This window comes from Acomys russatus, chromosome 11 (assembly GCF_903995435.1).
Source record: "Acomys russatus chromosome 11, mAcoRus1.1, whole genome shotgun sequence".
Lineage (NCBI taxonomy): Eukaryota > Metazoa > Chordata > Mammalia > Rodentia > Muridae > Acomys > Acomys russatus.
In genome coordinates, this window is record NC_067147.1 from 6,793,764 (window position 1) to 6,808,266 (window position 14,503).

General features: G+C 46.0%; 1 protein-coding gene across 1 annotated transcript in view; it reads left to right on the top strand.

The window, feature by feature from the left end:
* The first annotated feature begins 2,011 nt into the window (after window positions 1–2,011).
* The window catches only part of Mgat4a (alpha-1,3-mannosyl-glycoprotein 4-beta-N-acetylglucosaminyltransferase A), a 94,292-nt gene continuing 81,800 nt past the window's right edge, over window positions 2,012–14,503 (top strand). Inside the window, exon 1 of the mRNA XM_051152772.1 lies at window positions 2,012–2,328. Coding sequence (XP_051008729.1) covers window positions 2,235–2,328 — 94 coding nt within the window. The 5' untranslated portion in view covers window positions 2,012–2,234. The remainder of the gene's footprint in view (window positions 2,329–14,503) is intronic.

Below are 14,503 nucleotides of genomic sequence, written 5' to 3' on the forward strand. Positions count from 1 at the left end.
TACACGGAGCAACCCTGTCTCGAAAAACAAAACAAAACAAAACAGGAAGAAAGAAAATGGGGGTTTCTCATCGCATTTACCTCCTTTGTGTGTACTACAGGGTTTGTAATGCTTGCCTGTAAGGATTTAGTAAAAGTTTAAGTCATGTAATGGGCTTCAGAATGAGGGGGAAAAGCCAGTAAATTACAGCGAGCAGCATCACCATCGCTCTTGTCATTGGTCCCTCCGCAGTCCTCCTTGGCTGGTAGAGATTGCCAGTGGTTCTCAGTGCTGAGGAATAGCTGAGGTGGTGGTTTGTGAACTGCCTGCAAATGACTGCTTTAATCAGGCATGCCCTTCCACTGAGAGATGTGTCTCCTGGGTTTGTCAGTTGTTTTTGGAGGTGCATTAACTCAACCCACTGGAGGATCATTACGAGATGTGTTGCCACCCCTTAATGCCACTAGAAATCAATGCACATCTCAGATTGCCCGAGAAGCCCCTAGGGGGTAACACCAGCTTTGTGTAGAGTGAGCAGTGCAGTGGTGGACTGCAGTTGTTGGCTTATATTTCTTCTTAAAAAAAAAAAAAAAAGATTTATTTATTATGCATACAATGTTTTGCCTGCATGGACAACTGCAGGCCAGAAGAGGGCACCAGATCTCATTATAGATGGTTGTGAGCCACCATGTGGTTTCTGGGAATTGAACTCAGGACCTTTGGAAGAACAGACAATGCTCTTAACCTCTGAGCCATCTCTCCAGCCCATCTTTTTTTTTTTTTTTTTTTTTTTTTAAGATTTATTTATTTTACATATATGAGTGCTCTATCTGCATGTATACCTGCCCTCCAGAAGAGGGCACCAGATCTCATTATAGGTGGTTGTGAGTCACCTGTGGTTGCTGAGACTTGAACTCAGAACCTCTGAAAGAGCAACAGACAGTGCTCTTAGCTGCTGAGCCATCTTTTTTGATACAGTTGATACTTACTGAAAACCTATCTTGTGCCAGGCATTCTGCTTACGTCTGCTTGCAGCCTCATTTCTCTTTGGTTCTTCCGAATTTCAGTTAGATGAGTAGTGATCGTCCCACTTTGTTGAGTGTGAGCGGGGTGGGGGGATGGGCCATTGCTGGGAGTGTGGGCGCTGCATTGCTGCCTCTTCTGAATGCATAAATATTTTCAGCTTTCTCTCTAAAACATAAATGAGGATAAGTAGTATTGATAACTGCGACCTTTTTTGTAATTAATGATAATGTGGGGAGTGAAGACCCGGTGATTTCTTATTTCACTGATAGAACTTGCAGGCACAGATGAGAAGGGCCACACTATGGGGCATATAAATAATACCAGAGCTGAGCAGGATGCCAGCGCATGCCTGTAATCCCAGGGGAGGCAGAGGCAGGTGGAGCTCTGTGAGTTCGAGGCCAGCCTGGTTTAGAAAGGGAATCCAGGACAGCCAAGGCTACACAGAGAGACCCTGTCTCAAGAGCCAAAAGCCAACAACAGCAACAACAACAAAGTCAGAGATCAATCTTGGATCCAAGTCTTTTGACTTTTCAAATTATTATAGTCACACATTCTCTTGATTTTACTTATTTTTAGTCATTTATGCAGCCGAGTAATAAGTAGAGAAATGAAGCTCGCGGCTAAGTTGTTAGAGATCCCTTTGGGAATCTGTGAGCCTCCAACTTCTCTCTTTAAATGAATAACCATTCATATATATATATATATATATATATATATATTTTTTTTTTTTTTAAATCTTTTCCATAGACAGAACCAGCCAGGAGGGAATACAGTCCGGAGCTTTCTTTTTCCCTTGGAGGGACAAGATCCTTACAATTCTTCTAGGAGAAATGAATAGTTTTGATATAGAGATGGTCTTTCTGGATACAGTTTAGCCTTGACCAAAGTCGGCCTCTAATGGTGAATAATAAATGGAAAAGACCTACGCTTTGCATTATTTAGTGAGTTTTCCTTTCTCTTCTCTCCCTGACAGAGAGAAGAAGAAGAAGAAGAAGCCCTCAGCCCTCAGCCCACGAAGCCCACGAGGGCAGCCTGGAGTAGCATTCCCCGCTGTGTTGCTTGCTGCCTGACACCTTCTGCCCAACTTCGGAAATGAACTGCGCTCACCGGTCGCTGTTTTTGGCCTAGAGCCAGGCATTCTGGATTCTGTTGACTGGTGGCTGAAGTCACACTGGCCTTGGTCTTGCTTGCCATCACCAACGTGCGAACCAGTGTGATGGTGAAATGAGATGAGGCTCCGAAATGGAACTGTAGCCACTGCGTTAGTGTTTTTCACCTCATTCCTTACTCTGTCCTGGTATACAACATGGCAAAATGGGAAAGGTAAGGGAGAGGTCCTCTGACCGCGGTGGGTGACAGCGTGGCCCATGGGAAAGCCCGCCCCGTGCCTTTGTTCTTCTGGTCGTGGCTGGTGGTGCACGCCTTTAATCCCAGCACTCTGGAGGCAGAGGCAGGTGGATCACTGTGAGTTCAAGGCCAGCCTGGTCTACAAAGGGAGTCCAGGACAGCCAAGGCTACACAGAGAAACCCTGTCTCAAAAAACCAAAAAAAAAAAAAAAAAAAAGAGTTTGCTTGGGCAGAGGGTTCAGACTTCCGAGTCCAGGTGGTTTGTTTTCAGTGCCTTATAACCACACTTTGGAAAGTCATGTTGGGTAAAAATACTTTTTTTTGCCTTTTTAAAAATGAGTCATCACAGATATTTAATGAGCTTTGGTGTACTGGATATTGTATAAGCCACTTACAGGGGCATGCCCAGGCTCTTCAAGACATGCGCACACTAGGTAAGATCCTGACTCGGTGCTAACGATCTAACCCGTGTGCCTCATTGCTCCACTGGCAAAAGTATTTAAGAAGGCAACGAGGAGAAATTCTGATGGGAATAGTAAAAGTTTCATAATCTGTAATTGTGCTTAGACTCTAGAACTTTTTGTCTGTTGATTAGAATTATGTCAAAGGGTGGTGATTTTTTTTTTTTTGCGCCCTCCCCCCCTTTCTGGCATTGATTTAAGACGTGCTGATGGTAGGAAGGCTAGAACTGTTGGGGTGGCGTTTTATTTGAAGTTGACATTGTCTTCCTGGTCCATGAAGACAGTTGAAAAGATCATTTTATGGCTGTTTTTCTGCTGTACATTTGTGTCGACAGTTACCATGTCTGTACTGTGTTAGGGATACATACCTCTCTGGGCGTATATGCTTATACACATTCCAATTGGAGCTGTGTGCGTTTGCTTGTGTACATTAAGTAGATGGACGTGAGAAACACATGTGGGTAAGTCTGAGACTCTTCCTGCTTCCTGGCCGGGCTCTGATTTAGGGTGCTGGAGAACCATAGGTGAAAATGTTGCTAACGGCAGGTTCTCTGGGTAGACTCTTTAGGTGGCAGCTTAAATGTGTTTGGGAAATTTAGTTGGCTTATTTTGCATGTGTGCCACTGTGGCATAATTTGGACGTCAAGAGCACAGCTTCCGGGAGTTGGCTGACTCCTCCACCATTTGGGTCCTGAGGATTGAACCCAGGTCACTGGGCTTGAGGGCAAGCACCCATGGGCACCAAGCTGCCTCTCTGGCTGGGTTTCAGGTTTTCATTGCACCTAATGAGAGGACTTAATTAGGAAGGCTCTTGAGTCAAAGTCATGATTGTTCTTGGCGTAAATAAGACAAATGACTCACTCTTAAGAAAATTGACCATAGCAAAAGTACTTGGGTTTTTTCTTACCAGGGAATTTACCTATTTTGTTCTAGTGATACAGATGCTCGCTGCCCCCCCGCCCCCCATACCCCGACTACTTTGTTTAGAATCATGCTGTTTTTGATCTTGTTTCTTAGGCAAAGGTACCGGCAGCATTACTAGTGTTTCTCTTAAAAGCTCCATCAATTATAATTTATGAATATGTGCCTATCTTTAGCAGGGAGAGGAACCGGGAGGGCTGAGGTGCCTTCACTGTGCAGTTCTGTGCACACAGTGCTGGTGTGCACGGCCCTCTGCAGTTGTCCCCACACTGTTTCTTTGCGTTATTTCTGGACAGGCTCAGGGGTCAGCTCAGGTCGTCTTCTGTGTGCGTGTGTAAAATCCCCTGTGTTGATTGCTGTCGTTTCTGTGACCACTGTAACTGTTGAGGATTTGGGTTCTTTCTGGAGAGTTCGGACACTGAGGCAGCCAGGGTTTCCAGGGCGGACCTCATTGAGCTGTTCAGTCTAGTGTTCCCAGAAACCATGTGCTCTGATTCTTCTTTTTAAAGATTCCTAAAATCTTTCACACTACTGGATTAATTGAAACATAATTTTTCCTTCACTCTCAGTATGTCCTTACATATACCTGTGCCTGCATATATGTATGTATGTGTGTATGTATGTATGTGTGTGTGTGTGTATATATGTACACACACACACATACACACACTTGTATGTATGGTCCCTTATATATATACTCGTGTGTATGGCCCCTTACTTAAACCTGTCCTGTGCCTAGCACTATATTACAAACCATGAAAATGAAGAGAGCGAAGAATCATCATGCCTTTGAGCAGGGACTGGCGAGAAAGCTGAATGTCATCAAATGTGATATGGTCACTAGAGGAGAGAGAAAGAGGCAACAACAGCGCTTGTCCTGTCCCTTGTGTGTTAGTCACTTAGTCTCCATTACCCTGAGGAGTGTTACCGCCTCTTTTCCGTAGCTGGCCATGGGTTCACTCTGTAGCAGAGTTGCAGTTGGAGCTTATGCTTGCCACTGTAGGTTTGCTGCCCAGAATGGTGTGTGTGTGTGTGTGTGTGTGTGTGTGTGTGTGTGTGTGTGTGTGTGTAGTGAGGGACAGAGGCTCATGGTTATGCTGGACGGGAATAGAGCATGCATGCTTTGTAGTTGGTAGCTGCTCATTTTGATAGGCACATGGGCTTCCGAGGCTGGCTCCACGCTGGAACTGGAAAACAGGTCCCACAGCTCCTTAGAGGGGCTAGTTTGGTGTAGTCTATATTCACTGCTTGGAAGGATCAGAGCTAGCCCACGAGGTTGGCTTGGGTTCAAGAAGCTGGGTTCAGGACAGGGAGCCAGGCCAGCAGGCATACTGTATTCCCACATACAAATGAGAAGGCATTCCAGGTACGTGGATTGGGAAGGCTGGGAAAGCCGTAGGCGAGGATTGGGAGAATGGGACCAGAACAATCGGCTGTGTCATGTGCTGGTGTGAGTAGGACACCACTGAACTTACTCCATGGTCATACGCAGTACAGAAACAGGAAAACCAAGTAAGCATCACGGATCCCTGCATGGGCTGACCCTGTGTCCATGTGCCTGACTCAGGGCCACATGCTTGTCATGCCTCTGAGACAGGGTGTGAGCGCAAATGGTTGATTCAGCAAGAATGTGTATGGAAAAAAAATTTTTAAAGCCTTATTGAGTTATAATTTACATTCTGAACAGTTCAACCATTGAAAGTGCTTACAAATTGGGGGTGAGGTGTGTACACGCAGACAGGGTTACCCCGCTGAGGGAGGATGCAGCCGAAATATGCGTGAGGTCGTGGGTTTGAGTCCTGTAACTTAGCTATCACTGCTCCTGATTGCCTGCCCTAGGCTGTCACTAATAATCCACTTCCTGTCTACAGAGTTCCCTGACTAGGATGGCTACATATATGGAATTGTGGAATGTGTGGCCTTTGGTGCCTGTTTTCTTTTAGTTTACGTTAAGGTCCAGCTGCGACCTGGTGTAGATCAGCCCTTTGTTTCTCTTTTCAGATGAATGGAGTGTGAATGGAATTGTGTGTGTGTGTGTGTGTGTGTGTGTGTGTTGTCTGTGTGTCTGTGCACTGGTGTGTACAGGCATGTGTGTAGGGCAGAGGTTGACATCTCTATCTTCTACAATTCATCTTTTTTTTTTTTTTTTTTTTGTTTTTTTTTTCGAGACAAGGTTTCTCTGTGTAGCCTTGGCTGTCCTGTACTCACTTTGTAGACCAGGCTGGCCTCGAACTCACAGCGATCCACCTGCCTCTGCCTCCCGAGTGCTTGGATTAAAGGCGTGCGCCACCACGCCCAGCTTACTATTGATCTTTTAAAAAAATTTATTTTCATTTATGTGTTCCTAAGTGTGCATGTGCACACATGTGTCGAGGCCAGAAGAAGACATCAGAAGCTGGAGTTACAGGTGGTTGTGCACTACCCCACATGGGTGCCAGGAATATAAGTCTGGCTCTCCGGAAGTGCAGCAATGCTCTTAACTACTGAGCCAGACCCCTGTACCTTAGATTTGGATCAGGGTCCTTCACTGAACCTGGAGCTCACTGTTTTGGCTTGGCTGGTGGGCCAGCAAGTCCCAGAGTCCTCCTGGTCTGCTCCAGTGCTGGTACAGGCACTGTTGCTCTACCTGGCTTTTATGTAGGTGCTGGGGATCCCACTCAGGTCACCAGGCTCCTTACCCACTGAGCCATCTTTCCAATCCCCAGTGATGTTTCTTAGTATGAATGTTCCAAACCTGTGTTCTCCCCTTGGTGACAACGCTTTAAGCACGCACGAACATGAACTTGTTCTGTGTCTTCGTTCTTCTGGGGATCAGTTGAAAAGCACAATTTCTAAGTCATGTGGTAACTCCATTTAGCCATTTGAGGAACATGAGGCTGCCAAAGTGGCCGAACCATTATGCATTCGCATTCCAGTTTTATTTTTATCTGGCTGTGTCTGAAGCTGCAGCGTGTCTCCAGGCAGCACGTGATCTCGCTCAGTCTGATGGTCACCTTTTAATTGCTTTGTGGGTTCACATCTAATGTTATTTTCGATGTAGTTAGGTTTATTCTATATTTCATTTTTCCATATCTTTTCCCTCTAAGTTTCTCAAATTGGTTTCTCACTAATCAAATGCTAAGGTAGCATTTAAAACTAACTTATGATTTTCTAACTGTTTTTAGATATCTTTAATTTTTTTTAGCTTATCAAAATCAGCTTTAGACTTAAATATCTTAATTCTAATCCAGTATAGAAGTGTTACTCCTTGGCTGATGAAATGGCTCAGTGAAAGGGCCTTGCCACACAAGCCTGGTGACCAGGGTTCTATCCCTGGGACCTGACTAAAGGTGGGGAGAAGGGACCCAGGTCCACAGAGTAGTTCTCTGCCGTCCATGCCTGTACTCTTCCCCTATCATGTACTCCCGCGCACACAACTAAAATAAAAAGAATTGCTACCTCCTGATACCCCTGTTTACTTTTACCCCTTTTACTTGGTACTGGTGTTAGGCATATTTACATCTATTAATGTTACAAGCCCAACAATGCGCTGTAATTATGATCTCACATCGGCCATTATATATTGTGGCAATTATGTTTCTACCATCTGTCTTTACTTCCTTGGCCTGCAGAAGTTTTATTACCATTTACCTCCCTTGTGCTGTTATTGGCAATTATTCATGTATTTCCCAGCATTACAGACCCAGCAATACATTACATCTATTTTTATATACTTTTTATATACTTAAAATCAGTTAATAAAAATGAGGAAACCCAGATACATTTATAGTGTCTGTTCTAGCTGCGTGATTACTAGTGCTCATGTGCTGTCTGAACAATCTTTTGAGGTCACATTTGTCAAACTGGGGCGCGCCCTTTGCAGTTTCTTGTGAGGTGGGTTGGCTAGGAATGAATTCTGTTTTTGTTTTTTAGAGTATTGTTATTTGACTTTTCATTTAAACAAGATTTTTTTAAAAAGTGTATGTATGTATGTTTGTGTGTGGGTATATGTCCTCAAGTGTGGGTGCCCACAGAGGCTAGAAGAGGGCATCAGATCCCCTGGAACTGGAGTCACAGGTGGTTTTAAGCAGCCTGACATGGTGCTGGGAACTGAACTCAAGTCCTTTGTAGGAGTGGTATACATGCCTTTTTATTTTTTATTTTATCTCAGCGAGAGCGCAAACACTCTTAACCACCAAGCCATCTCTCCAGCCCCGACTTTCACTTGGACCAACATCTTTGCTGAACTCAGAAGTCTTGGTGGTGCGTTTTTGTTTTGTTTTGAACGCCGTCTGACTCGTGTTATTCCTGCTGGGTAGCTGGCTATCGCTCTTTTGGGTAAGCTCCCTGGATACGTAGGCTGTTTTTCAGTAAATTTAGCAAGTGTTCAGCCTGGATTTGTGTGAGTATTTTTCTTCCTTTTCCCCCCTCTATTCCTCTTGTTCCCGTTATATGTACCACAGTGAGACATTTGGGCTTCCCTTTTCTGAGGCAATTGCTGTTCAGCTTACATCACCTCTGTGGATAATTAAGGTTTGCTAATCCTTTATGCTGGCTCATGTCTACAGTTGTATTGGGTTTCCCTGTGGACGCTGTGTATGTCGTAAAGGTACACACGTGTGAAATTTTCCCTTTTTATGTTAACGTATGAGATGTGCTAGCTTTGTGTCAACGTCTGAGAAAGTGAGAAGTTACAGTTCACGGCTTCTGAGGTTTACATTCATGGTCCCTTTGTCCTGTTGCTTTTGGGCCTGTGGTGGCGGAACTGTCTGTCTGTCCTCATGGTGGGGAATGTAACAGGAAGGTGGCCTGGTCACCTCATTGCAGACAGGAAGCATAGACAGACAGGAACTTGGTATTGCAAGCCCATAATCATGGCCTTGCAGAAGCTGAAACAGGAGGATGCCTGTGGGTTCAAGGCCAGACTGGATGGCACAGCAGGACTCTATCTCAAAAAAACAAAAACAAAAACAAGCAAGCAAACAAAACCCCCAAACTGCCCCCTCCACACAAAGAACCGGGAAGAGCTGGGGTCCCAGTGTCCCACATTGAGCTTCCTTTCTTTAGGCCCTACCTCCTAAAGAGCCCACCAGTTCCCAGTGGTGCCACAGGCTGGGGACGAGGTTTTACTGTGGAAACCTTTAGGGAACATTTAAGATCCAAACTGTAGCCTAGGGAGATTTTATGACAGAGGACAGGAAGTCCCACAAGATACCCACAAGCCAGAGCATCAGGCCACTGGTGGCATGATTTAGTTGGAGTCCAAATGTCCAAGGATAAAGTGAGCTGAAGGTAAAATACGAATAAACCCCTATCCCTGTCCGGGCTGAAGTCCAAAGGCGGAGTGTTCTTGCTGAGGGAGAAATAGGCTTGCCTTTTCTTGCCCTTTTTCACTTCCCCTCCCAAAGAGGTCAGTGTACTGGACAGTGTCCAACCACACTGGTCAGGGTGCTCTCCTCAGTCTGTCGGCTCGCTTGCTAATCTCTTCCAGAAACAGATGGACACACCTGAAGGAGTGTTTTCTCAGCGCTCTGGGCATCCCTGAACCGGCCAAGTTGATAGAGAAAATGGCCCAATGTGAGGCTCTCTAGTGTGATTTCTTTTTAACGTCTCTCATACTTTCAGCTCTAGTTTTGCTCTTAAAATTCTCTCTCTTGATGGGGATTTGACGTTTACCACAATGTCGCCATGTTTCTTTTTGTTGTGGTTGTAATTTTAAGGTAAGTTCTCACTAGGGAGCCCTGGCTGACCTGGAACTCACTGTGTGGACCACAGGAGCCTTGAACTCAAGATCTGGCTGCCCTTGCCTCCTGAGTATTGGGATTAAAGGTGTGGGCAGTGCCCTCCCACCCTGCCCTTCCTTCCTTTTTTTCTGTTTATTATTTTACGTGTGTGGGGTTTGGGCTGCATTTATAGTCTGTGCACCACATGCACATGTGAAGTCCTACAGGTGGGAGAGCGGGGCCCTGTGCTTTCAGTTAGCTGTGCTCCCCAGCTGTGGGTGCTCTGAAAGAGCAATCCGTGTCCCTAACCTCTAGTGTTGCTCCTCCTCGGGGAGGCCCTGCTCTGCCTATGGCACCCCGGTTACACAGTTGCTCCAGGGCCCCCTTGTGTTCTGCTGGCTTATTGCTTAACTGTTTACAGCAATGCCCTGGAGCGTACATCCAGCTCCCACTAATCAAACTGTGCTTCCTCTGATAAAAGTCGTTTCTGAAGTCTGTGCTGGCTATTTGACCTTGAGACATCCCCTAGCTGCCTCTTGCTTCAGTTGCCCTCTGCAAATCCCAAGTCTAGGCTGCATGGCCCAGGAGAAAGCCTGTAGCTGCTGAGAGACAGATGCCAAGCGATACATTGTGAACACCAGGACACCAGAACGTTTTACTGAAAGCTATCTCTCTGATTCGTAAACAAAAGCAGCCAGTTGCATTTTTGTGTTTTAGGATTTAATGTGTGTGTGTGTGTGTGTGCGCGCGCGCGCGCGCGCGCGTGCATGTGTGTGTGTATACATATATGCCTTGTGAGTACTGTGTCTGTGGAGGCTCGAAGAAAATGTCAGACCCCCAGAGCTGGATTTACAGGTGGAAGTGAATTGCTCACTATTGGTCCTGGGAACCAAACTTGGACCCTCTTTAGATATGGCAAGTGTTCTTAACCTCAGCCGTTACTCTAGCCCCTCAAAAGATTGTGTGTGTGTGTGTGTGTGTGTGTGTGTGTGTGTGTGTGTGTGTGTGTATGTTTATGTGAATGTTTACGTATGTACAGGTGTATGTGTGTGCAGGTCAGGAGACAACCTCAGGCATTGTTCCTTGGAAATTAGTCCCTTTCTTTCTCTCTTTCTCTCTTTCTCTCTTTCTCTCTTTCTTTCTTTCTTTCTTTCTTTCTTTCTTTCTTTCTTTCTTTCTTTTCTTCCTTTCACAGTTCCTTATTGGCTTGGAGCTTGCCTACTAGGCTAGCGACCCCAGGGATTCTCCCGTCTCTGCCTAAGATTAAGTTTGGGATCTTGCGTTCCCAAGACAAGCCCTTCACTGACAGGCCTATCTCCCCTCCCCCATAGATTTCTTTCTCTTTAAAGAGAAAGGGAAGCTGAGCAGGGTCTAAGGAAAAGCTAAAGGTAAGCCTGAGATTGCTAGAACATCATTGTGACTGTGTTTAGGGGTGTTGCACAGCTCCTGTGTGCTGGGCGCTGTCGGATCGGGGCTAGTTGGTGAGCAGGTCAAAAGTCCCCCTCCGCTTACAAGAGGGGGGCGGGAGGGAGGGAGCGGAAACGCAGTAGAGAGGGAAATAAGTTAAACGATAAGCGCTTGCTTGCTTGGAAGCATTTTTAGCGCATAGTGACTTACTATTTGCAGTCAGTGTCTAAAGCCTAGCCTGCAGAGCATCACCCACCATTATCAACAACTCACAGGGCACATCTGTCACATTTCATGTATTAACTGTGTGTGTACGTGCACACATGGAGGTCCGAGAACACCTCGCTGGAGTTGGCTCTCTCCTTCCAGCATGTGGGCTGTGGGAATTGAACTTGGGTCCATCAGCTTGTCAGCACGTGACAATCAAATTGGTCCGAGAGCACTTAGCACTAAGTAAGCACTAAGTTGGGCCTAGTTTCTTTCTTTCTTTCTTTCTTTTTTAAAAAAAGATTTATTTGTGTACTTGTATATATAAACACTGTGTTTACATGTATGACTGCGTGACAGAAGAGAGCATTAGACAGAAGAGGGCATCAGATCACATTATAGATGGTTGTGAGCCACCATGTGGTTGCTGGGAATTGAACTCAGGACCTCTGGACGAACAGCCAGTGCTCTTAACCCCTGAGCCATCTCTCCAGTCCCTGGTCCTAGTTTTCTAAACCAGAAAAATTAGCTCTGTTGCTGGACACCTTGGCATTGACTTCGTCGTTACTTTAAAGGCTGTACCCTTGCCTGAGGACTTTTCCTGGTTAGGCAGAGGATATGGGATTTGGCTAGACCCTTACAAGTACGGCTAGGTGCTCTGTGTCAGCACAAGGTGAGTGTCGCGGCTTTCCCTGCCTTAGGTAACAAGCCTTTGGACCTCTTGCCTGGAATTGCTAGTTTGCTCACAGTATTTCTCAGAAGGAACCAGGTCTTGGGTTTCATTTCTTAATGCACTGTGTGTGTTTAGCCCACCTGCCCTTCCCATGTCTGTAACTTGCTGTCTGTCTGTCTGTCGTCCCTGGCACTGAGAGATGAGAGAGCAAACAGGAGGAAAACAGAAGGAAAGCCCAGACAGGACTGAAGGATAAGTATTGCAAGGTGGCCGGCCACTGGCTCACAGATATGTGGCTGGACGTCTGTGAGCGCTTGTGGGCAAAATGAGCTCCTTCCCATGAGGAGTCTGGAAGCGCTTTTTACTAGATGTGTGGCGTCTTGAGGTGTTCGGAATGGAGATAAAATGAGGGGGAAGGCGCTTCACTTCCATAGAGAGAGACGCTGGATTGAACCAATGTGAGTCCACGAGGCGGCAGACAGGACAGTGAAGCAGAGGACCATCTGTCTACGCATGGAGTAGAGGAGAGCAGGAAGTGACCTGGGTAGACAGGAGATCACAGGGACCAGAAACTTGTATGAGCTCTGAGAGCAGGTGTGATGGCAGTGTAGCAGGAGGTGACCCTTGGGGGAGTTTGTGATGGAAAGTGTCATTACCTTATCTGGCCTACACTTTACTTCCTGTAAAATGTTCTGACTCTTGTCAGTAGCCTGCTGGGTGGCGTGCGTTCTGTGTGCGTGTGTGTGTGTGTGTGTGTGTGTGTGTATGTGTGTGTGTGTGACACAGAGGGGACTGATGCTAATTGGTACTCTTCCATGAATCTATGTGTCTTTTTTATATGTAAAGATACAACTCATTGTTTTGAACTTACAGCACTGCAGTCAGACAAAACAAGCACAAATACGGCAACACCTGCCGTCCTGCTAATGTTTAAACTTAGTCAAAGCTCTCAGTGTGACAGGCCTCTTTCTTTCTTTCCTTCCCTCTTTCCTTCCTTCCTTCCTTCCTTTCTTTCTTTCTTTCTTTTTTTCTTTCACCATGCTTATTTGTTAAATAATGTGCATGCTTGTGTGTCCGCGTGGGCTTGTGCGTATGTGTGCAGGGGCCCTAAGAAGCCAGAAGAGGGTGTGGCACTAGACTTGGAAGTGGCTGTGAGTTGCAGTTGGGTGCTGGAAGCCGTCATTGGGTCCTTTGTGAGAGTAGTACATGAGCTTTTAAGCACCGAGCCATCGTCTCCCAGGCCCATCTCAGACTGTCTGGAACTCGCCACTGTGTAAGCCCATCCTGGCCTCGGATTTGTATGGATTTTCCTGTCTTAGCCTCCTGGTGGCAGAATTACAGGTCCAGGCCACCACACACGGCTCCTTTTCTCTTTTGTTTCTTAACTTTCCTCATGTTTGACTAGGATTATTATTTCTATACATTTTGGGGGTTAATAGGCAGGAAGCAAAAAGTGAATGCCTCTGAGGCCACCATGCCCCACAGGGTTGGGGGTCACTGAGGGAGTGATTTGGAGACAGAGACCTATTTACTGTCCCTCTCAAATAAGTCCCATCCAGGTTTTCAGGTTAGGTCCTACTGTAGTTTGTCTCTGAAATGCCCCTAAAGACCTGCATGCTGAAGGCTTCACACCATTAGGGGTAGTGGGCACTTTATAACTCTGACCAGTCTCTCTTCCTCACACTTCCAATTTCTGCCCAGGAGGAGAGAGAGACATTTTCCCGACATACTACGTTGTGTGCGCCAGGCCCACAGCAACCGGCCAGATAATCATGGGCCGAAACCTCAAAAACTGAGCCAAAACAAGCTTTTCCTTTTTATACATTAATTATCTCAGGTACTTATTAACACAAAGCTGACGCCGCCAGTTTTCTTCTTCGTCTTCTTCTTTTTTCCTCTTCTCCTGGCTAAACATCCTAGATGTCTGAGTCCTTTGGTTTCCACTGCACACAGAAGTTTCAGCTCTTTCCACAGCAGTTTTTATCCCCTTGGAAATCGATTTCTTTTTCTTCTCTGGCCTAATAGATACTGCAAACTTAGCAGTCTTTTTTTGGGCAGGGGGAGGAAGGGTGTGTGCTTCTCATTAGAAAGCTACCTAGAATTTTCTTGAGATGAGGGGATCTTCATCATCGTAGGCCAGGTATTGGCCTTTTCAGATAGGATCTTATGTAGCCCAGGTTAGCCCAAGACTTGAGTAACCAAGGGATGACCTTTGAACTTCTGCATCCACAGCCTGTGGCTAGGCTCACGGGTATGTCCCACCACACCTGATTGATGTGGTGTTGGGAATGAAGCCAGGCCTCTGGGCAAGCACTGCACCAACTGTGCCGCATTCACGGCACCCAAGGGCATTCTTTCTCATACACACCAAGTTCGTTTGTATGACCTCTGCACCGCTCTTTGTTTCCCTTGTTCAGAACTCTGTGGGCTTATACAAAATTTTCTGTTCCCTCCCACTTTTGATATCCACAGATAGATACAGGCTCAGCATCTGTATTTGCAAGCTTATTTGCTATTTGATCATTAGAGGAAAGAAGTACTCAGATGTCTCAATAATCCTTTTATTCAAGCGAACAAAGCAGCTTGGCCACTGAGGGTCCAACTGAGCTGTTTTCTGTGTGTTTAAGATGTCTTCCTTGGAAGTATCTCAGCCTGTTCCTGTTTCTGAGCCTCTAGGTTGCCTCACTACTATTTTCCTTCCAGAAGGTGTGGACTCAGATGGATTTGAAAAGTCCTAGCTCTTCAGTAGGGATTATCTGCCAGGTCAAAGTGTGGGTGCC